This window comes from Eretmochelys imbricata, chromosome 5, assembly GCF_965152235.1.
Source record: "Eretmochelys imbricata isolate rEreImb1 chromosome 5, rEreImb1.hap1, whole genome shotgun sequence".
NCBI lineage: Eukaryota > Metazoa > Chordata > Testudines > Cheloniidae > Eretmochelys > Eretmochelys imbricata.
The window spans coordinates 953548-974538 of NC_135576.1; the positions used below are offsets into that span (position 1 = coordinate 953548).

The following is a 20991-nucleotide window of genomic DNA, read 5'->3' on the forward strand; positions in this document are numbered from 1 at the left end:
TCCCCCCACAAGGAGAAAGGAGGGACATTGAAAATGGATCAAAGGAAACTCTTTTTCACACGGTATGTAATTAACCTGTGGAACTCACTGCCACAGGATTTAATTGAGGCCAAACTTTTAACAAGTTTCAAAGGGGATTGGCCATTCCTGAGCATTACAGCAATAGTCAGGGTGCAGTTAATGCTAACAGTTCTGGCAGGGAGATTAAACGTTGTTCTCAGGGCTTGAAGCAATCTCTAACTATTAGAGACCAGGGTGGGACCTGAGGTGGGGTACATAATCCCACACCTGCGACTGTGGGGTTGTTGCGCCTTCCTCTGGAGTATCTAGCACTGCCCATGGTCGGGGCCCTGGGCTGATGGGTGCCGGTTCAGTCCTGTCTGGCAGTACCCATGTGCCTGCGAACCTGTCCACGTGGTGGGGGTGGGCTCTGGGTACGTTCCTCTGCTGATCTGGTGTGAGCGCTGCATCGGCCCTGAGCCTCCTGCACTGCCCTTCCGTCAGGCTGGACCGTCAGGGCTCGGGGCCCTGCATTACACTGGGACCAGTCCCCCAGCTCTGCGCAGGCTCCCAGCTTTTCCTGCCCAAGACGGCTCTGAGTGTTCCCAGGGGGCCCGCAGCCCTGAGCTGCAAGGCAGGTCCCAGCTGGCCAGCCTCGGGAGAGCCCAGGCCTGGGGCTGTGAGCAGGGGCATGTGGTTGTGCTGTGCATTGTGACTGATGCTTATGCTCTCCGCCTGTCTCTGCCCTCCAGCGACTGACACAGCCTGTCCCCCATTCTCCACCTGTCTCTGCCCCACAATGACTGACACTTCCTGTCCCCCATCTTCCACCTGCCTCTGCCCCTCAGTGACTGACACCTCATCACCCCCATTCTCCGCCTGTCTCTGCCCCGCAGCGACTGACACAGCCTGTCCCCCCTCCTCCACCTGTCTCTGCCCTGCAGCGACTGACACCTCATCACCCCCATTCTCCGCCTGTCTCTGCCCCGCAGCGACTGACACAGCCTGTCCCCCCTCCTCCACCTGTCTCTGCCCTGCAGCGACTGACACCTCATCACCCCCATTCTAATCTCCGCCTGTCTCTGCCCCACAATGACTGACACTTCCTGTCCCCCCTCTTCCACCTGTCTCTGCCCCTCAGTGACTGACACCTCATCACCCCCCATTCTCCGCCTGTCTCTGCCCCGCAGCGACTGACACAGCCTGTCCCCCCTCCTCCACCTGTCTCTGCCCCGCAGCGACTGACACAGCCTGTCCCCCTCCTCTGCAGCAAACTGACACTGCCCCTTCCCTCCCCTCTCTTCCCCACAGTGACTGACGCTGCCCCTGTGTTTCCCACCCCCACAGTCATCTACATCTGCGGCCCCCTGGAGATGTTGCACCGGATTATGAGGCTGGCCCAGCGGGAGAGCCTGACTAATGGCGACTATGTCTTCTTCTACGTGGACGTGTTTGGGGAGAGCCTGCGTGCCAATGCCGCTCGCGACGCCTTGAAACCCTGGCAGAACAGACAGAGTCAGGACGTGGGCCTGCGTCAGGCCTTCCAGGTACCCCCCGGGGCTGGGGCTTGGCTTGGGCCTGTCCCACGCCAGTCCCTGCGGAGCGACCCTCCAGGGTGCCAGCCCCCAGGCAGTCCCACAGCCTCCAAGACTCCAGCCCTGGGCCTGTGGGTGCACACGGTCCCTGTCTCCCTCTGCCTCCAGAGCAACCCTGCACTGCTCAGCCTCTGCTTTCCCCTTCTCAGGGCTTCTTAAAGGAGCACCACCCGGTCCGAAGAGAATGAAGCATTCCCCGCCTAGGAACCCATTGCCCCTACCCCTCCAGCCCCAGCTCAGCGTGTCTCCTCATGAGCTCAACGAGCAGGCTTTCAGATAGAACGCTAGGCAGCCCTCCTCCCAGCTGCAGCCGGCACAGTCCTGCCCCCCAGCACCTCCCGCCTGGAGTGGGTTCTTCTCCGCAGGCCTCCCCCTCAGCGGCTGACTCAGGGCCCTGCAGGAGCCGCCTCGGGCCACGTCTACGCTGCAGACAGTGGCTGGCGCCCGGTTCGCGGCAGGACGCCGCTGCACTTGGTGCGTCGCTCCTGCAGGCGCCTGCTGGGGTCCCGGCGCTGTGGCCATGCTCAGGGCAGCGCTCCGTGGGTCGGTGTCCCAGCGCGAACTCGCATCGTCCGGCATCACACTGGCTTTTGGGGAAGGGTGGTGGTGCCGGTCAGTGGGAAATCAGTTTGCAATTGGAAAATGCACAGCGCAGGCCATTGTCCTGCGAGCCCCCAGGGCCATTAATCGTCTCCTGTTAGGCAGGACCGTGGCTCTTGGCAGCGTGTAGGACGTAGTGGCTGGATTTGCAGCTGTGGGGTTCCCGAACAGTGGTGGAGCAATAGACGGCGCGTATCGCTGTATTTTGGCCCCAGACGACCTTGCCACAGAGCACATCAGCAGAAAGGGCTGGTGCACCTCCGGGGACACTTCACCGGCATCAGCGTTGGCTGGTCAGGGGAGGTGCGTGACGTGCACAGGGGACGTGCACATCTTTAGAAGATAGCGCTGCTCAGAAAGCTGCAGGCAGGGACTTTCTTTCCCGACCAGGGGATCATCTCTGGTGATGCTGAAATGCCGGTAGTGATCCTGGGGGACCCAGACTACCCCTTACTCCTCTGGCTCAGGAAACCGTACACCGGCCCCCTGGACAGCACCGAGGAAAGATGCGCCAGTGGAATGTGCTTTTGGTTAAGTGAAGAGACGCTGCTGGTGTTTGCTCACAAGATTGGATCTCAGTGAGAAAAACATCCCAATGGTTAGAGCTGTCTGTTGTGTCCTGCAGAATATCAGTGAGGCACTGGGGAGAAAGCTGCCGCTGGCATGGCGGGGGAGTGGCTGTCTGCTGAGTTTGACCAGCTAGACAGAAGGACTGTGAGAAGAGCTCAGTGCAGAGCTGTGTGGTTGTGGGAGGCCTTGAAAGAGCCCTTTACCAGTGAGCCAGAGCAATGTGGTGTGGGGGACAGTGCTCCAGCTGGCCCTTACGTGTTGGGGCTGTTACGAATTGTGTGGGGGCTGGTGACCATTTCTGATTATAGCAGTTTGTCAGTGGACCTGTTAATTTGGCGCTGCGTGCTGTACCTTTATCATTATGACACTGTGTGTCGCCGAGCCCAAGACTTCTGGTGCCCTGGACAATAACAAGTCGGGCGTGCTTTCAGTAGCACTAGGCCTATTGTATCCTGTGTGGCGAAATAAAGATAAATGGTATTCCCCCAAATCGATTTTATTGGGTACCAAAACCAGTGCATAGAAACGATGTGCAATTAAAAACCAATATGATACAAAGTTAGAAAGAAAGGAACAGAACTAAACAAGGGGAAAGAACATTCTTGTCTCTTTCATCCCGTGTTGGCCACCCATGCCGCAGTCGTGGCTCTCTCGCGTCAATGTACAGGAAGCTGGGCTTGTCCTTGCTGGTTCTCGGGGTGTAGGCGTGCAGGCAGGGGGGCACCCCTCAGGCGACGTGGACTGTTAAGAGGGCTATAGGGAGGTGCTGCAGTGGAGTTCTCCATGGACTGCAAAGGGAGGAGAGCCCAGGCTTGTTGACCCTGTATGTCCACAAGAGTCTGCAGCATCTGTGTTTCCTGCCGGAGAAGTCCCATTATGGCCTGGTGCATCTCCCTCTCCTTGGCCTACTGGGACCCTGGGGCCTTTCTCTTGTCTGCTTTTTCCTTCTCCATACAGTCTGCAGTATTCTCTCTCGGGGCCCTCTGCTCACAGTCGGATGCAGCGCTGGCTTGCAGGATCTCACTGGATATGGCATCCCGAGTCCTCTTCTTTCTCCTCTTCTTCTGGCTCAGGCATTCCCCCCAAAGCCGCAGTGGCGGTACCCTTGTCAGCGTTGTCACGACGGCAAGTGAAAGCAAAGGTGCAGAAATCCCCTTGCTCCCCTAACAGTTTAAACAAGGCTTTCTCACTGCTGCCTGGAGAGATTGTGCCCAGCTCTGTTCTGCATTCGGAGCCCTGGGGACCCTGGCGGCTGGGGCCGGGGGGCAAGGGAGTGAGGAGAGAGTTGTAAACACAGACGGGGCAATGGCACTGAAGACGGGCACTCGACGGGCCTTGGGGGTTTCAGCGGAGCTCTCGCTCACGAGAGGCACAGAGAGCGCAGCGGCTGCTGGTGTCCCGAAGCCGGTTTCCTGCAGTGGCGCCAGGCGAGCTCATCGCAGACTGGCGTGGGAAGGGGTCCTACTGTGGAGGAAGAGATCGGGCTGCCGTCCCTAGAGGCTTTTGGGAGAGGATGGCAGAGTACCTCTGTGAATGTTTCACCGAGAGCTCTAAGGAGGAGTCAAGGAACATCCCTGAGCACATAAATAAGCTGCTCCAGCTGCCACCCTTGCCTGACTCTACAGGGCAGTGAAAAGCAGATACCAACTCTCCCTCTGGTCGGTGTGCGTTACCTCTTCTAGTACGCGTAAACGAATAAGAAGTGGTTGGCTGTGTCCTTTAACAGTGCGCTCCGTCACCACCACTGCATTTAAACTCCATGAGAAATGCACTCACGTTCCTTCCCATGCATCAGGCGCATCCAGGCAGGACTGTCTGGCCTGTGGGGAGTCTCAGATGGTCCTGGCTCGTGGCGTAGCAGGACCCACCAGTTGCGTGTCCCTCCTCCTCGTCCTCACTGTTGACAGCAGTGGTCTGCCTCAGGCTCTTGGAGGCATCCAGGGTGGTTGGCGGGGGTGTGTGTGTATGTCTCTGCTGAGGATGGCATGCGGCTCTTTGTATAAGCAGCGGGTCTGTGGCTTGGCATTGGATTGGTTGTTGGCCTCCCTGGCTTCCTGGTACACCCACCACAGCTCCTCTGCTGTCACACGGCACTGCCGCTGGTCTCTGCCGTACCCCTTCGCCTGCGTCCCCCAAGCAATCTGCTCACAACTGTCCACGTTTCTCTGGCTGGTCCGTGGCTGTGCTCCCCACAGGCCCGGGAGATCCAGTACCTGGCTGTACACGACAGTGGAGAGCCGCTAGGCGAGCTGGGCAACCAGGAAAAGCCATTTCAGAAATGTCCGGTGGTTTTTCAACAGGGAGGTGGGTTCCGGTCTTTGTGACCCCTGGGCAGCCGAGTTCACGGCTGTGACCAGAGTGCTTGTGCTGGGCATTGTGGGACAGCAGCTGGAGGGTCGTTAGGGTCAACATCGTCATGCTGCATTGACCTACCTACCTCGCCCGTCGGGGAGGCGGTGTAACTGCGTCGCTGTAACAGGGCGCTTGCGTGGGCGGGATAGAAATGGAAGTGTCGAGACATGCCTGGCTAGTTCGACACAAGGCAGCTCACATCAGCCTGACTGGAGTGTAGACAGGCCTTGCTCTCTGCAGACATAACCACAACTTCCTGGACTTCCCCCTTCTCCGCAGCTTCCTGCTGCTTCTCTCCTGGCATCACCTGATTCCTCTTGGGGGCGCTCAGTCTGCAATCAGGGTAGGCCAGCCCCAGTTCTCCACCTGTTAAGGGGTGAGCCACCCCGTTATAGGTTCCCTGCAGAAAATCCTGCAGAGCCAGACCTCCGAGGGAGCTCCCCCAGGGCACGGCGTGCTCGGTGATACCTGGCAGCAGTTTATTAGTCACCTGGCACAGCGTGCGAAGGTCCCGAGGTCAGCAGACAGATGCAGAGGTTCAGATGGGTCAGTCTAGCCAACACCCAGCCAAGCTGCTGTAGAATCCATTTGGGCCCTGGCTCGCTGTCTCGCCCTTTCTTGTTTGTCCCAGGTGTGTGCTCAGGGTCTCTGCACCCTCAGCTCTTAGCACCACCACCTGGCACTGGTCCCCTGGGCTCCACTCGGGGCTTTGCTCTGCTTCCCTGCAGAGAGGGAGGGGAATCTCCTTCCTCGGCTGTTATCGCTCGGTGCGACGCTCCCGCCAAAGGGGCTGCCTTGGCTTTCCGGAGCTGCCCCTCACACACCTGTGGACTTCAGTCACGTTAATGACTCTGGTTTCCAGCCAGGCTGCTGAGTCAGCACCTCCTCTCTTGCCCTCCACTCAGTGCCTGGCCACGCCAAGGCCAGAGGGAAATGGAGGCACGCGTGGGGATCATAAAAATATTACCAAAATTCCCCCATGTCACAGGCCGGGCACTGGGCTGGGATCAGGGGTTGGGCCCACGCCAGGTCGGGGCCGGGGGTCAGGGGTTGGGCCCAGTGGTGAGCTGGAGCTGGTGGTTAAATTTAGAAGCCCCTTTAGAACCGGTGGTTCCGCGAGGGAGAGCCGGCTCTAAAAAGGCTTCTAAATTTAACCACCGGCCAGAAGTGGCACCTTAGGCGCCGACTCCGGGGGTGCTCCGGGGCTGGAGCCCCCACGGGGAAAATATGGTGGGTGCAGAGCCCCCACCGGCAGCTCCCCGCCCCTGCTCCCCCCCAGCTACGCTCCCCCGCCCCTAGGAGCCAGAGGGACCTGCCGGAGGCTTTCCGGGAGCTGCCCCAGGTAAGCACCGCCGGGACTCCCCACCTCGCGCCCCGGCAGGTGCCTCTGGCTCTTAGGGGCGGGGTGGGCACCCACTACGGTGGCCCACGAGACCCTCCTGCCCGGCTCAGGGGACAGGGGAGGGGGGTGGATGGGGCAGGAGTTCCGGGGGGCAGGGCTGGGCAACGACCCCCTCGTGGGGTGAGGAGGGAACCGGTTGTTAAGATTTTGGCAGCTCATCACTGGTTGGGCCTATGCACGGTCAGGGCTGGGGGTCAGGGTTGGGCCGATGCCAGGCTGGGGGTCAGGGGTCGGGGCTGCACCAGGGCTTCCAGGTCCAATCCTGGGGTCAGGTTTGGGGGCCGCCACAAAAGCCATTCCTGCTTCAGTGAGCAGGACACAGGGCGGTGGGCGCCCACCCGTGGGGGGATTCTGGGAGACCCCAGGGGGACACATGGTGTCAGACCCACAGGACCGGTGCTATGACCCCAGCTTTGGAACAGCTTCTGCAAGGATCCCATCCTGTGCCAGACACCCTAGGGTGTCACTCTGCCCCAGGGTGAGCCACGCGGCCTCTCCGCCTCCTTCGGCAGGACCACTGGGCCTGCAGCCCCCCTGCTCCACCCCGTGAGCTCCGCTCCGCGAGTCCCTCTGAGGCAGACCCTGAGAGGGAGACCTGTCCATCTTGGGGAGCAGCGTGGCCTTCTGCCAGCGTCTGCAGAGACACAGCCAGTGTGAGCAGACAGTCGGGGTCATTAGTCGACTCGCACACAGCACGGAAAGTCCTTGGTTAGAAAGTTCCAGCCGGTCAGGTCCGCCCAGAGCCCCAAACCTAGCCCCTGACTGCCGTGTCCCAGTCGGTGTGTGCCCCCAGCCCTCAACAGCCAGCCCTAAACCAGCCCCTGGCACCTCCCCAGCCCTTTGTTCTCCAGCTGGGCAAATGCTGCTTGGCTTCCTGGTGAGAGGTAGCCGTCCATGGCCGCTGGTTGCTAGGTATCAAAGTCCTGGTGACTGGGGTTGCCATTGTCGTCTCACAAACTACCTGGATATGGGGCCCAAGCCCCAGACTGCTGGGAGCCATCCACACCTTTTTCTGTGGAAAAGGACCTAGGGGTGACAGTGGACGAGAAGCTGGATATGAGTCAGCAGTGTGCCCTTGTTGCCAAATGGCATTTTGGGATGTATAAGTAGGGGCATAGCGAGCAGATCGAGGGACGTGATCGTTCCCCTCTATTCGACATTGGTGAGGCCTCATCTGGAGTACTGTGTCCAGTTTTGGGCCCCACACTACAAGAAGGATGTGGATAAATTGGAGAGAGTCCAGCGAAGGGCAACAAAAATGATGAGGGGTCTAGAACACATGACTTATGAGGAGAGGCTGAGGGAGCTGGGATTGTTTAGCCTGCAGAAGAGAAGAATGAGGGGGGATTTGATAGCTGCTTTCAACTACCTGAAAGGGGGTTCCAAAGAGGATGGATCTAGACTATTCTCAGTGGTAGCAGATGACAGAACGAGGAGTAATGGTCTCAAGTTGCAGTGGGGGAGGTTTAGATTAGATATTAGGAAAAACTTTTTCACTATGAGGGTGGTGAAACACTGGAATGCGTTACCTAGGGAGGTGGTAGAATCTCCTTCCTTAGAGGTTTTTAAGGTCAGGCTTGACAAAGCCCTGGCTGGGATGATTTAACTGGGAATTGGTCCTGCTTCGAGCAGGGGGTTGGACTAGATGACCTTCAGGGGTCCCTTCCAACCCTGATATTCTATGATCCTATGAGTCTCTGAGCCATTGCAGAGAGCACCAAGCCTTTCTACCCACTAGGTAACAGTGCAGCACACAGGGGAAACTGAGGCACACATAGATTGCATAAAAATGTTACAGAAAACTCCCATGTGGTCACCCCTGGGGCCCTGAGACAGAACACCCTCTCTGAGCGGGGCTGTCTCCCTCTCCTCCCTGGCCCCAGCAGGGTGGGCTCGCTGCTGGGTCTGAAGCTGTGGCCTGTGCTTTGCCTTGCAGACGGTGCTGGTGATCACCTACCATGAACCCCAGAACCCCGAGTACCAGCACTTCCAGACCCAGCTGATCCTGCGAGCCAAGGAGGAGTTCAAGGTGGAGCTCGGCTACTCGCTGGTAAGTGGGCTCGGCCTGCCTGTGCGTGTGCCGGGGCTGCTGTCTGCCTGGCACCTTCCCACGCACACTCACACACACCTCCCCCCGCAGGCCCTGAGATTCCCACTCGGGAGTGCTGGCGGCTGGGAAACAGCTGGGTCCCGGCCAGTCCCCATCCCACCCACCTGCCCCGCTCTGGGAAACCTCTCCCGGGGCTCCGAGCAGGAAGGGAACAGGCTGGTAGAAGCAAAGGGCCCTTCTGGCTGTGCCACGGGTTGGCAGGGGCCCCACCTGGCCTGTTTGCACCGGAGGATCTAGGGGCCCCACCTGGCCCCCGTTCACAATGGGAGATCTAGGGGCCCCATCCAGCCCCCATTCACACCAGGGGAATCTAGGGGCCCCGCCTGGCCTGTTCGCGCTGGGAGGATCTAGGGGCCCCACCTGGCCCATTCACACTGGGGGCTCTAGGGGCCCCGCCCAGTCCTCGTTCACAGCGGGGTATCTTGGGGCCCCACCCAGCCCCCATTCCTGACAGTGCTTCTCCGTGAGCCCCAGCCATTGAGGTCTGGGCTGTGGGGCTGCAGGGTCTTGTTCACACGTGCATGGCACTGGTTGAACTTGTAGGAAGCCCTTACACACACAGTCCCTTACATATGTGCACACTGCCCTTACAAAGAAACGCTGCCCTTACGTGTGTGCACACTGTCCTTACACAGACACACTGCCCTTACACGTGTGCACACTGTCCTTACACAGACACACTGCCCTTACACGTGTGCACACTGTCCTTACGGACTCTCGCTGCCCTTACACGTGTGTACGCTGCCCTTATGCACACGTGCTGCCCTTACACGTGTGCACACTGCCCTGACACACACAGCCCTGCCCTTGTATGCACACACACGTACACGCAGGCACTGCCCTTACACGTACACACACACCGCCCTTATATGTACGCTGATTGCACCTGCACACGGACCCTTATGCACACGCACACGCACTGCCCGTACGTGCACATTGACCTTACACACACGCTGACCTGGTGTGTGTGCACGCCGTCCCTACGCACGCCCACCCTGCCCTCACACGCATGTGTGCTGCCGGTACACGTGCACTCTGCCCTTACACACACGCTGACCTGGTGTGTGTGCACGCCGTCCCTACGCACGCCCACCCTGCCCTCACACGCATGTGTGCTGCCGGTACACGTGCACTCTGCCCGTACGTGCATGTACACACGCAAAGTGCCCTTATGCGCACGCCCACTCACTGTACACGAGCGCTGCCCTTATGCGCACGCCCCACCTACGGGCCGTGCACGCACACTGCCCTTGTGCACGCACACACGCACGCTGACTACACGAGCGCTGCCCTTCTGCACACTCAGCCCTCCCCTTATACGCACACACGCACGCCGCCCTCGCCTACACACTCGTACACTGAGCATACGTGCCCGGTGGCCATACGCACACACCCTGCTGTTACCCGCATGCATGCACACGCCAGTGAGCTGCTCCGCACGCGCGGCGTCCCGGAGCCCGGGGGCCAGGCAGAGCCATGGCTGCCAGCCCTGTCTCTGGCCCGCCAGCCCCGAGCAGCCGTGGGAGCTCCCCCAGGCTCTGTCACTCACTGAGGACTGGCCCTGGGGAGGCCCCTGCAAGGGCAGCGTGGGCAGGCCCTGCCGGCAGGGCTCACGGAATTACAGCTCTGGTTGTGGTGCAGGCAGGCGGAGGCTGAGGGCTGCTGCTCAGGGCCTGGGTTTAGGAAGGCTCCGAGAGTGTCGCTTAACAACCTCCTGGACACGGAAGGGGCGACGCGTGCGGCCGAATCTGGCACGCGGCAGCGGGAGTCTCTTGGGCTGTCGCTCTGTACAGTGCCGGTTGTGCACGTGGGGCGGGGGTGGCTGCTCGTGAGAGCCCTCTCCCGTGCCACGAGGACAAGGAAGTTCCGGGGAAACCAAGGGGCAGCAACGTTACAGCTGATCAAAGGAAATGCACTATGTGTGATCGACCTGCGGAACTCTCCGCCACAAGGTGTCACTGAGGCTGCAAGCCCAGGGAAGGCTCAGCTATTTCTGTGGTGAATGAAACCAGCCAGACTCACATGCGTGCACAAGATTAAAAACAGTTTGGAAGGAACCCGTGCCTCGCAGTGACAGAGCCCTGAGTGAGGGGGCTGCCGTCCCCTCCTTGGGGCGTGGGGCTGGCCCAGGGCTGTGGCAGGCTCAGCTCCTCAGTGGGGCGTTGGCTTCTGTGGCTCAGGTAGCACCATGAGTTGCTTAACTTCTCTGTGTCTTTGTGAACAACGGGAATTGCCTGGTGATGCCGTTTGCTGAGATCCCTCCTATGAGGGCAGCCCGTGCTGCAGAGGGGATACTCTCGGGGTTTAGCCCCATTCTGTGAAGGTCCTGGTTTGAGCTGGACCCCAGACTCCACTGCCCTGTGGCCAGGTGGCTGGGAGTCACTCCTCAGACAGGAAGCTGGAGCCTGTAGTCGTCTCAGGGTCTGCCTGCACGGCAAAGCAAAGCCCCTGGCTGGCCCGTGCCAGCCGACTTGGGCCATGGGGCTTGGGCTGCGGGGTTGTTTCCCTGCTGTGTGGATTCTGCAGCCTGAGCTCTGGGATCCTCCCACCCCGCAGGGCCCAGAGCCCGGGGCTCCAGCCACAGCCATGACACAGTCCCGCAGCCCAGTCAGCTGGCATGGGCCGGTCGTGGGTGTTTCTTTGCTGTGGAGACGGACCTTTAGAAGCTTCCCCGTGGGGCTGGGCTGGTGGGTGGCCGAGGTCCCCAGGACGGGGCTGAAGGCTGCTGTGGAATGACTGGAGCAGGGGCCTGGAGCCGGGGGTTGCTCTTGCTGTTGGTGAGTCTCTGGAGCGTGGCTGGATTGGCGGCACTCCCAGTTTGGCTGGGCTGAGCTGGGAGCCCAGCCAGCTGCAGTGGGGCTGGGCAGGGCCCTGGGGTGCCTGCCCGGCAGACCCCAGTCCCCCAGGTTATGGGTGCAGCACTGTGATGGGTGACGCTCAGGCTGCAGCACTGCCTGGCTCCCTGCGTCGGGCAGCGCCCGCTCCCTGGGGTTGCCTGAGTGGCGGGCGCGGACACTCCCCTCCCAAGGAGCCAGCTCACGGCCTGCACGGCAATGACAGGGGCAGGGGCAGGGGCTGGGGCTGGGGACAGCTCCAGCGAGGGAGCCAGGCTAGCTGGGCCAGAGGCCAGGAAACTCCAGGGCTCAGTGCCTGGGGGCAGATCTTCTCTGCCAAGCAATCTCTGGAGTGAGATTTGGGAAGCTGTCCTCTCCCCCAACCCCTGCTGTCCCCAAGGGCCCCGTGCTGCCCCCCAAGTGTGACCCCGTGGAGCTGGAGTGGGTTCCCCTGCTGCCTGCTGGTGTGGCCCAGGACAAGCCAGGGGATCTGGTGGTGCCCTGGGGAACGTGTGGGGAGCCCACCTGCTGTGTGAAGGCCCCAGGCACCTCCCACTGGGAGCTTGGACAGAGAGACGGCAGCTGCTTGGGGGGGGCTGTACGGGCCGTGTCGGGGATCAGGGCTGGGGGGCCTGTGTAGGGGATCAGGGCTGTACGGGCCGTGTCGGGGATCAGGGCTGTACGGGCCTTGTCGGGGATCAGGGCTGGGGGGCCGTATCGGGGATCAGGGCTGGGGGGCCGTGTCGAGGATCAGGGCTGTATGGGCCGTGTCGGGGATCAGGGCTGGGGGGGCTGTGTCGGGGATCAGAGCTGGGGGGTCGTGTCAGGGATCAGGGCTGTACGGACTGTGGCGGGGAACAGGGCTGGAGGGGCCGTGTAGGGGATCAGGGCTGGGGGGGCCGTGTCGCGGATCAGGGCTGGGGGGCTGTGTAGGGGATCAGGGCTATACGCGCTGTGTAGGGGATCAGGGCTGGGGGGGCCGTGTAGGGGATCAGGGCTGTACGGACTGTGGCGGGAATCAGGGCTGGGGGGGCCGTGTCGCGGAGCAGGGCTGTACGGGCCGTGTAGGGGATCAGGGCTATACGCACTGTGTCGGGGATCAGGGCTGGGGGGGCCGTGTCGCGGATCAGGGCTGTACGGGCCGTGTCGGGGATCAGGGCTGGGGGGGCCGTGTAGGGGATCAGGGCTTGGGGGTCGTGTCAGGGATCAGGGCTGTACGGACTGTGGCGGGGAACAGGCTGGAGGGGCCGTGTAGGGGATCAGGGCTGTACGGGCCGTGTCGGGGATTAGGGCTGTACGGGCCGTGTCGGGGATCAGGGCTGGGGGGCCGTGTCGGGGATCAGGGCTGTACGGGCCGTGTCGGGGATCAGGGCTGTACGGGCCGTGTCGGGGATCAGGGCTGGGGGGCCGTGTCGGGGATCAGGGCTGGGGGGTCGTGTCAGGGATCAGGGCTGTACGGACTGTGTCGGGGATCAGGGCTGGAGGGGCCGTGTAGAGGATCAGGGCTGGGGGGCCGTGTCGGGGATCAGGGCTGGGGGGCCGTGTCGGGGATCAGGGCTCGGGGGCCGTGTCGGGGATCAGGGCTGTACGGGCCGTGTAGGGGATCAGGGCTCGGGGGCCGTGTCGGGGATCAGGGCTGTACGGACTGTGGCGGGGATCAGGGCTGGAGGGGCCGTGTAGGGGATCAGGGCTGGGGAGCCGTGTCGGGGATCAGGGCTCGGGGGCCGTGTCGGGGATCAGGGCTGTACGGGCCGTGTCGGGGATCAGGGCTATACGCGCTGTGTAGGGGATCAGGGCTCGGGGGCCGTGTCGGGGATCAGGGCTATACGCGCTGTGTAGGGGATCAGGGCTGGGGGGCTGTGTAGGGGATCAGGGCTGTACGGACTGTGGCGGGGATCAGGGCTGGAGGGCCGTGTCGGGGATCAGGGCTGTACGGACTGTGGCGCGGATCAGGGCTGGAGGGGCCGTGTAGGGGATCAGGGCTGGGGGGGCCGTGTAGGGGATCAGGGCTTGGGGGTCGTGTCAGGGATCAGGGCTGTACGGACTGTGGCGGGGAACAGGGCTGGAGGGGCCGTGTAGGGGATCAGGGCTATACGTCCGTGTCGGGGATTAGGGCTGTACGGGCCGTGTCGGGGATCAGGGCTGGGGGGCCGTGTCGGGGATCAGGGCTGTACGGGCCGTGTCGGGGATCAGGGCTGGGGGGCCGTGTCGGGGATCAGGGCTGGGGGGTCGTGTCGGGGATCAGGGCTATACGCGCTGTGTAGGGGATCAGGGCTGGGGGGCTGTGTAGGGGATCAGGGCTGGGGGGCCGTGTCGGGGATCAGGGCTCGGGGGCCGTGTCAGGGATCAGGGCTGTACGGACTGTGGCGCGGATCAGGGCTGGAGGGGCTGTGTAGGGGATCAGGGCTGGGGGGCCGTGTCGGGGATCAGGGCTCGGGGGCCGTGTCGGGGATCAGGGCTATACGCGCTGTGTAGGGGATCAGGGCTGGGGGGCTGTGTAGGGGATCAGGGCTGTACGGACTGTGGCGGGGATCAGGGCTGGAGGGCCGTGTCGGGGATCAGGGCTGGGGGGCCGTGTCGGGGATCAGGGCTGTACGGGCCGTGTCGGGGATCAGGGCTGGGGGGCCGTGTCGGGGATCAGGGCTGGGGGGTCGTGTCAGGGATCAGGGCTGTACGGACTGTGTCGGGGATCAGGGCTGGAGGGGCCGTGTAGAGGATCAGGGCTGGGGGGCCGTGTCGGGGATCAGGGCTGGGGGGCCGTGTCGGGGATCAGGGCTCGGGGGCCGTGTCGGGGATCAGGGCTGTACGGGCCGTGTCGGGGATCAGGGCTGTACGGACTGTGGCGGGGATCAGGGCTGGAGGGGCCGTGTAGGGGATCAGGGCTGGGGAGCCGTGTAGGGGATCAGGGCTCGGGGGCCGTGGCGGGGATCAGGGCTCGGGGGCCGTGTCGGGGATCAGGGCTATACGCGCTGTGTAGGGGATCAGGGCTTGGGGGCCGTGTCGGGGATCAGGGCTATACGCGCTGTGTAGGGGATCAGGGCTGGGGGGCTGTGTAGGGGATCAGGGCTGTACGGACTGTGGCGGGGATCAGGGCTGGAGGGCCGTGTCGGGGATCAGGGCTGTACGGACTGTGGCGCGGATCAGGGCTGGAGGGGCCGTGTAGGGGATCAGGGCTGGGGAGCCGTGTAGGGGATCAGGTCTCGGGGGCCGTGTCGGGGATCAGGGCTATACGCGCTGTGTCGGGGATCAGGGCTGGGGGGCTGTGTAGGGGATCAGGGCTGGGGGGCCGTGTCGGGGATCAGGGCTGGGGGGCTGTGTAGGGGATCAGGGCTGGGGGGCCGTGTCGGGGATCAGGGCTCGGGGGCCGTGTCGGGGATCAGGGCTGTACGGGCCGTGTAGGGGATCAGGGCTGGGGGGCTGTGTAGGGGATCAGGGCTGTACGGACTGTGGCGGGGATCAGGGCTGGAGGGCCGTGTCGGGGATCAGGGCTGTACGGACTGTGGCGCGGATCAGGGCTGGAGGGGCCGTGTAGGGGATCAGGGCTGGGGAGCCGTGTAGGGGATCAGGTCTCGGGGGCCGTGTCGGGGATCAGGGCTATACGCGCTGTGTCGGGGATCGGGGCTGGGGGGCTGTGTAGGGGATCAGGGCTATACGCGCTGTGTAGGGGATCAGGGCTGTACGGGCCGTGTAGGGGATCAGGGCTGGAGGGCCGTGTCGGGGATCAGGGCTGTACGGACTGTGGCGCGGATCAGGGCTGGAGGGGCCGTGTAGGGGATCAGGGCTGGGGAGCCGTGTAGGGGATCAGGTCTCGGGGGCCGTGTCGGGGATCAGGGCTATACGCGCTGTGTCGGGGATCGGGGCTGGGGGGCTGTGTAGGGGATCAGGGCTGGGGGGCCGTGTCGGGGATCAGGGCTGCGGGGGCCGTGTAGGGGATCAGGGCTGTACGGACTGTGGCGGGGATCAGGGCTGGGGGGGCCATGTCGCGGAGCAGGGCTATACGCGCTGTGTAGGGGATCAGGGCTATACGCGCTGTGTAGGGGATCAGAGCTGGGGGGCTGTGTAGGGGATCAGGGCTGGGAGGCTGTGCCGGGGATTGGCGCTGTGCCGGGTACGGGGCTGTCTCTGGTGCAGGCACCGGGGCGGGCGCAGGGCTCTGATGACTCTCTCCCGCGGGCAGATGAACCTGGTGGCCGGCTGCTTCTACGATGGCGTGCTGCTCTACGCCATGGCACTGAACGAGACGCTGGCCGAGGGCGGCTCCAAGAAGGACGGCACCCGCATCGTGCAGAAGATGCGGGACCGGAAGTTCCAGGGTACCGGCCTGGGGAGCCTGTGCGGGGAGGGAGATACCAGCCCAGGTGCTCTGGCTGGCACGGGCCGCTTCCCCCTCACTGTCCCAGCAGCGTTTTGCCAGGGCAGCCGGGGCCTGTGCTGGCCCCCATGGGTGTGTTCGGGCTCTGCGCCCGGCCTGGCACACTAGTTGCCACTCGTCGGAGCGCTCACTGGTCAGGAGGGGACCCCCGCACCCCTACCCCCACCCCCTCCCTCTGCCTCTCCAGCCCCAGGTTGCTCACCCCTGCCCCTCCCTTCCAGGGGTCACCGGACTCGTGAGCATGGACAGCAACAACGACCGGGACACGGACTTCAGTCTGTGGGTGATGGGCGACCCCGAGAGCGGGGAATACGAGGTGGGTGCAGCCCCAAGCCGGGGGGCTCCAGAGTCCACAGGACTGTCCCAGCTGCGGAGCGACCTTCCAGGGCAGGGCTGGGAGCAGGAGCTGACCCTGCCATGGGGTTTGGCGGAGGGAGATGCAGCAGGGTCAGTGCCCCCGGCAGGGGTCGGAGGGATCTGGGGGGACAAAGCGGGTGCATGGGGGGAGGGGGAGGCTTAGTGACTCCCGTGCTCTGGGCTGTTGGGGGATTGCTCGTCAAGGAAGGGGGTGCGTAGAGGGGTGGGGGATGTGCTGGTATGGGCCTGGGGGGGGCTGGTGGCCTGGTGTGGGAGGGGTCGCTGTGGAGCAGCCCCGCAGAGGCCCGGCTGTGCCCTCTCTCCGTGCAGGTGGCAGGGCACTACGCGGGCGCGGAGAAGAAGCTGAACTGGCTGGGGAGGCCCATTCACTGGGTGAAGGGGGTCCCCCCCCTCGACAACCCCCCCTGCGTCTTCGATGTGGATGATCCCTCCTGTGATAAAAGTGGGTGTGATGGGGAGCTGCCTGGGCCTGCACCCCTGCCCTGGGCAGTCTGCATCCTGCTGGGCCTCTCTCCTGAGCCCCTGGCATCCCTGCCTCCCATTCAGCCTGTCCCTGGGGATGGGCGGGTCGGGGCCCTGCATCGCTCTGCCCCAGCAGCGTCTGGACTGGAAGGCGCCTGCCCCACATACAGGAAAATACCCAGCTAAGCCGGGAGCCTTGGGGCTGCAGGCCTCCTGCTCCCCTGCCAGGTCTGGGGCTGCCCGCCCTCCTGAGCCCCCCACCTCTCCTTACGGGTTGACACGCCTCCCCTTCCCCGGATCCACCCCCTGATCTCTGAGCATGGGGAGCTCTGTCAGGTCTCTGGCTGCTGCCCTCAGGGCTGGGGTTTGGGTCCATCGGGCACCGGGCAGCACATGCTGGGTGCCCCGAGAGAAGGGCTGAGCATTTGACAGATCAGGACAGGGCCTGGGGGCCGTGTGGGGAGTCCTGTCCCCTCTAACGAGCTCTCCGCTCTCTCCAGCCCCACTCTCCACGCTGGCCATCGTGGCGCTGGGCACCGGCCTCACTCTCGTCATGTTTGGAATCTCCAGCTTCCTGATTTTCAGGTGAGATGGCTGTACCGAGCCATGGCACCCTGCTCCCGGGACCCAGCCATGGCACCCTGCTCCCGGGACCCAGCCTGGCGCTCTGCTCCCGGGACCCAGCCATGGCACCCTGCTCCCGGGACCCAGCCTGGTGCCCTGCTCCCGGGGCCCAGCCATGGCGCTCTGCTCCCGGGACCCAGCCATGGCGCCCTGCTCCCGGGGCCCAGCCATGGCACCCTGCTCCCGGGGCCCAGCCTGGCGCTCTGCTCCCGGGGCCCAGCCTGGCGCTCTGCTCCCGGGACCCAGCCATGGCACCCTGCTCCCGGGACCCAGCCATGGCACCCTGCTCCCGGGACCCAGCCATGGCACCCTGCTCCCGGGGCCCAGCCTGGCGCTCTGCTCCCGGGGCCCAGCCTGGCGCTCTGCTCCCGGGACCCAGCCATGGCGCTCTGCTCCCGGGGCCCAGCCTGGCGCCCTGCTCCCGAGACCCAGCCATGCGCTCTGCTCCCGGGGCCCAGCCATGGCACCCTGCTCCCGGGACCCAGCCTGGCGCTCTGCTCCCGGGACCCAGCCTGGCGCTCTGCTCCCGGGACCCAGCCATGGCACCCTGCTCCCGGGACCCAGCCATGGCGCTCTGCTCCCGGGGCCCAGCCATGGCACCCTGCTCCCGGGACCCAGCCTGGCGCTCTGCTCCCGGGACCCAGTCATGGCACCCTGCTCCCGGGACCCAGCCATGGCACCCTGCTCCCGGGACCCAGCCATGGCGCTCTGCTCCCGGGACCCAGCCATGGCACCCTGCTCCCGGGACCCAGCCATGGCACCCTGCTCCCGGGGCCCAGCCAGGCGCTCTGCTCCCGGGACCCAGCCATGGCACCCTGCTCCTGGGACCCAGCCATGCGCTCTGCTCCTGGGGCCCAGCCTGGCACCCTGCTCCCGGGACCCAGCCTGGCGCTCTGCTCCGGGGACCCAGCCATGGCACCCTGCTCCCAGGGCCCCACCCAGGCACCCTGCTCCCAGGGCCCAGCCATGGCACCCTGCTCCCGGGACCCAGCCATGGCACCCTGCTCCCGGGACCCAGCCATGGCACCCTGCTCCCGGGACCCAGCCTGGTGCCCTGCTCCCGGGGCCCAGCCATGGCGCTCTGCTCCCGGGACCCAGCCATGGCACCCTGCTCCCGGGACCCAGCCATGGCACCCTGCTCCCAGAGCCCCACCCAGGCACCCTGCTCCTGGGGCCCAGCCATGGCACCCTGCTCCCGGGGCCCAGCCTGGCGCTCTGCTGCCAGGAACACCAAGGGAGCCTGGTGTCCCACCCCGGTTGGATCACAGCCAGTGCGTGTGCACTGGAGGGCACGTGTGCAGGGTGCGGTGGGGTGGGTCCTCAGCAGCCCCCTCCCCACTGGCACTTAGCAGAGGCCAAAGGCAGAGGGGCCTGTATAACGGAGCCCCCAGGAGGGGGCCCGGGAGTGGGGGTGGCTCTGCCGTGCCCTGGGTGCTCGGTGCCTGGCCCAGCCAGTCCCATCTGCAGAGCGCCAAGGCGCAGGGCCTGGCTGGTGGCAGAGTCGTCCTGTCCTGGGCACTCCTGGGCGAATGTCCTACCCTGTGATTGCTGAGCCAGCAGTTCTGCCCAGGCAGCCCCAGTGGGGAGGGAGCTGTGGGGGGGAGCAGCCGTACCCAGCACGGCCAGGTCCCTTGATACCAGCTGCCCATCGGAGGGCAGCTCTGGGTCCTCCGCCCGGCCGGCTCCAGGCCACACTGCCCAGCCTGGGGGCACGCCCACCTTCCAGAGCACTTCACTTCCGGCAGCCGGGTTCCTCTGGGAATCGCTCTGCTCAGAGCTTCTGTATTAACCCCCGAGCCTCCCGGGGAGCTCAGCCCCATGGCACCATCCCACTACGTCTCAACTGGGAAACCATGAGCCTGGCACCCTCCAGGGCAGTATCTGAGCTGCTGGCCTGGCGCTCCCTCCCGGCACAGCGTCCGAGCCACCAGCCTGCCTCCCGCCCCGCGGTATCCAAGCCACTGGCCTGGTGTTCCCCCCGGCACAGTCAGGGGCGGCAGGTTTGTATAATTTTTGGTAGTGCCCAACTTGGTCCAAGTCCCGTCCCCACCCCCACACCTGCCAGGAGCACCGGGTGGTGCCTGCTGGGGGGCAGAGCTGCTCCCCCCGAGGGCAGGAACCCTCCAGCCTGTGGGAGAGAGGCCGCGAAGGCTGCTTGGGAAGGCCTTGGCTGGCGTCACAGCACTGGTGCAGGGGCCGGGAGGCTGTGGCCAGGGCTTTCCGGGGCCCTTCCAGCGGTGAGCCTGCCGCTTGCACCACCCGATTCCCTGAGGCGCGCGCTGGCCCCCGGCTCCCGTCTGGTCGGCACCGAGCCCCGGCATCCCCGAGACGCCCAGCGCAGGGTGACTGGGTCCCCCACAGGGATCCCACAGGAGGCTCCGGAGGGGGCTGCTCCCAGGGAGCAGCGCCCCATTGCCTCAGACACCCCGGTGCTGAGGCTAATGGTCACGGGCCCCCACCCCACGTTACATGTGCACAGGCTTTGTGCTCCACTGCAGGGGCGTGCAGCACACGCAGCATAGTGCGCTGCACACGCACGGTGAATCTCCTGCGCGCACGCCCAGTGTGACTGGACAGAGCCCCGAGAGGGGCTGGAGGGGGCTGCGTGGCACAAGGGTCTCACTGCACCCCGGGCAGTCCCTGGGGCTGGACCCTCTGGGACACGCCAGGCCAAGCCCCCCCCCACACACACACAGACGTGTCACCTGTGAGCGCGGGGATCCGGGGGTTTCCCTGACACCCTGTGCTCCCCAGGAAGCTGTTGCTGGAGAAGGAGCTGGCCAGCATGCTGTGGAGGATCCGCTGGGATGAGCTGCAGTTCGGGAACGCCGAGCGCAACTACAAGGGGGCGGGCAGTCGGCTCACCCTGTCGCTGGTGAGAACCCGCATCCCCCTACGCCCCACGCCTCCAGCCATCCCTGTGCCCGGACGCCTCGGCCCCTTCCCCATAGACCCCTAGGCCTCGGCCCCTTCCCCCATAGAGCCCGGACGCCTCGGCCCCTTCCCTATAGAGCCCGGACGCCTCGGCCCCTTTCCCCCTAGAGCCCCTAGGCCTCGGCCCCTTCCCCCATAGAGCCCGGACGCCTCGGCCTCTCCCCTATAGAGCCCGGACGCCTCGGCCCCTTCCCCATAGACCCCTAGGCCTCGGCCCCTTCCCCCATAGAGCCCGGACTCCTCGGCCCCTCCCCTATAGAGCCCGGACGCCTCGGCCCCTTTCCCCCTAGAGCCCCTAGGCCTCGGCCCCTTCCCCCATAGAGCCCGGACGCCTCGGCCCCTTCCCCTATAGAGCCCGGACGCCTCGGCCCCGCCCCTATAGAGACCGGACGCCTCGGCCCCTTCCCCCATAGAGCCCCTAGGCCTCGGCCCCTTCCCCCATAGAGCCCGGACGCCTCGGCCCCTTCCCCCATAGAGCCCAGACGCTTCGGCCCCTCCCCTATAGAGCCCCTAGGCCTCGGCCCCTCTCCTGTGGAGCCCTGCCCTTTGTACCGTGCCCTATACGCTCCCTCAGCCATCCCCCATAGAACCTTTCTAGGTACTATCCCGTCGCCTCCCCAGCCATCCCCATGTGGCTCTTATAACTCACCCTTCACCGCGAGGCACCCACCAAGCCAGTCCATGCCTTACCCCCGCCCTTCCTGCTGCCCCCTGGCCCTCATGCCACCCCCTAGCCCAGAGCGCCCCCAGGCCACACC

The 20991-nt window shown here is 64.5% G+C and overlaps 1 protein-coding gene across 1 annotated transcript in view; it reads left to right on the forward strand.

The window, feature by feature from the left end:
• Positions 1–20991, forward strand: part of NPR2 (natriuretic peptide receptor 2) — a 56609-nt gene that overhangs the window by 20582 nt on the left and 15036 nt on the right. Inside the window, exons 2-8 of the mRNA XM_077818068.1 lie at positions 1348–1547; positions 8456–8569; positions 15641–15776; positions 16057–16151; positions 16523–16655; positions 17176–17260; positions 20054–20174. Coding sequence (XP_077674194.1) covers positions 1348–1547; positions 8456–8569; positions 15641–15776; positions 16057–16151; positions 16523–16655; positions 17176–17260; positions 20054–20174 — 884 coding nt within the window. The remainder of the gene's footprint in view (positions 1–1347; positions 1548–8455; positions 8570–15640; positions 15777–16056; positions 16152–16522; positions 16656–17175; positions 17261–20053; positions 20175–20991) is intronic.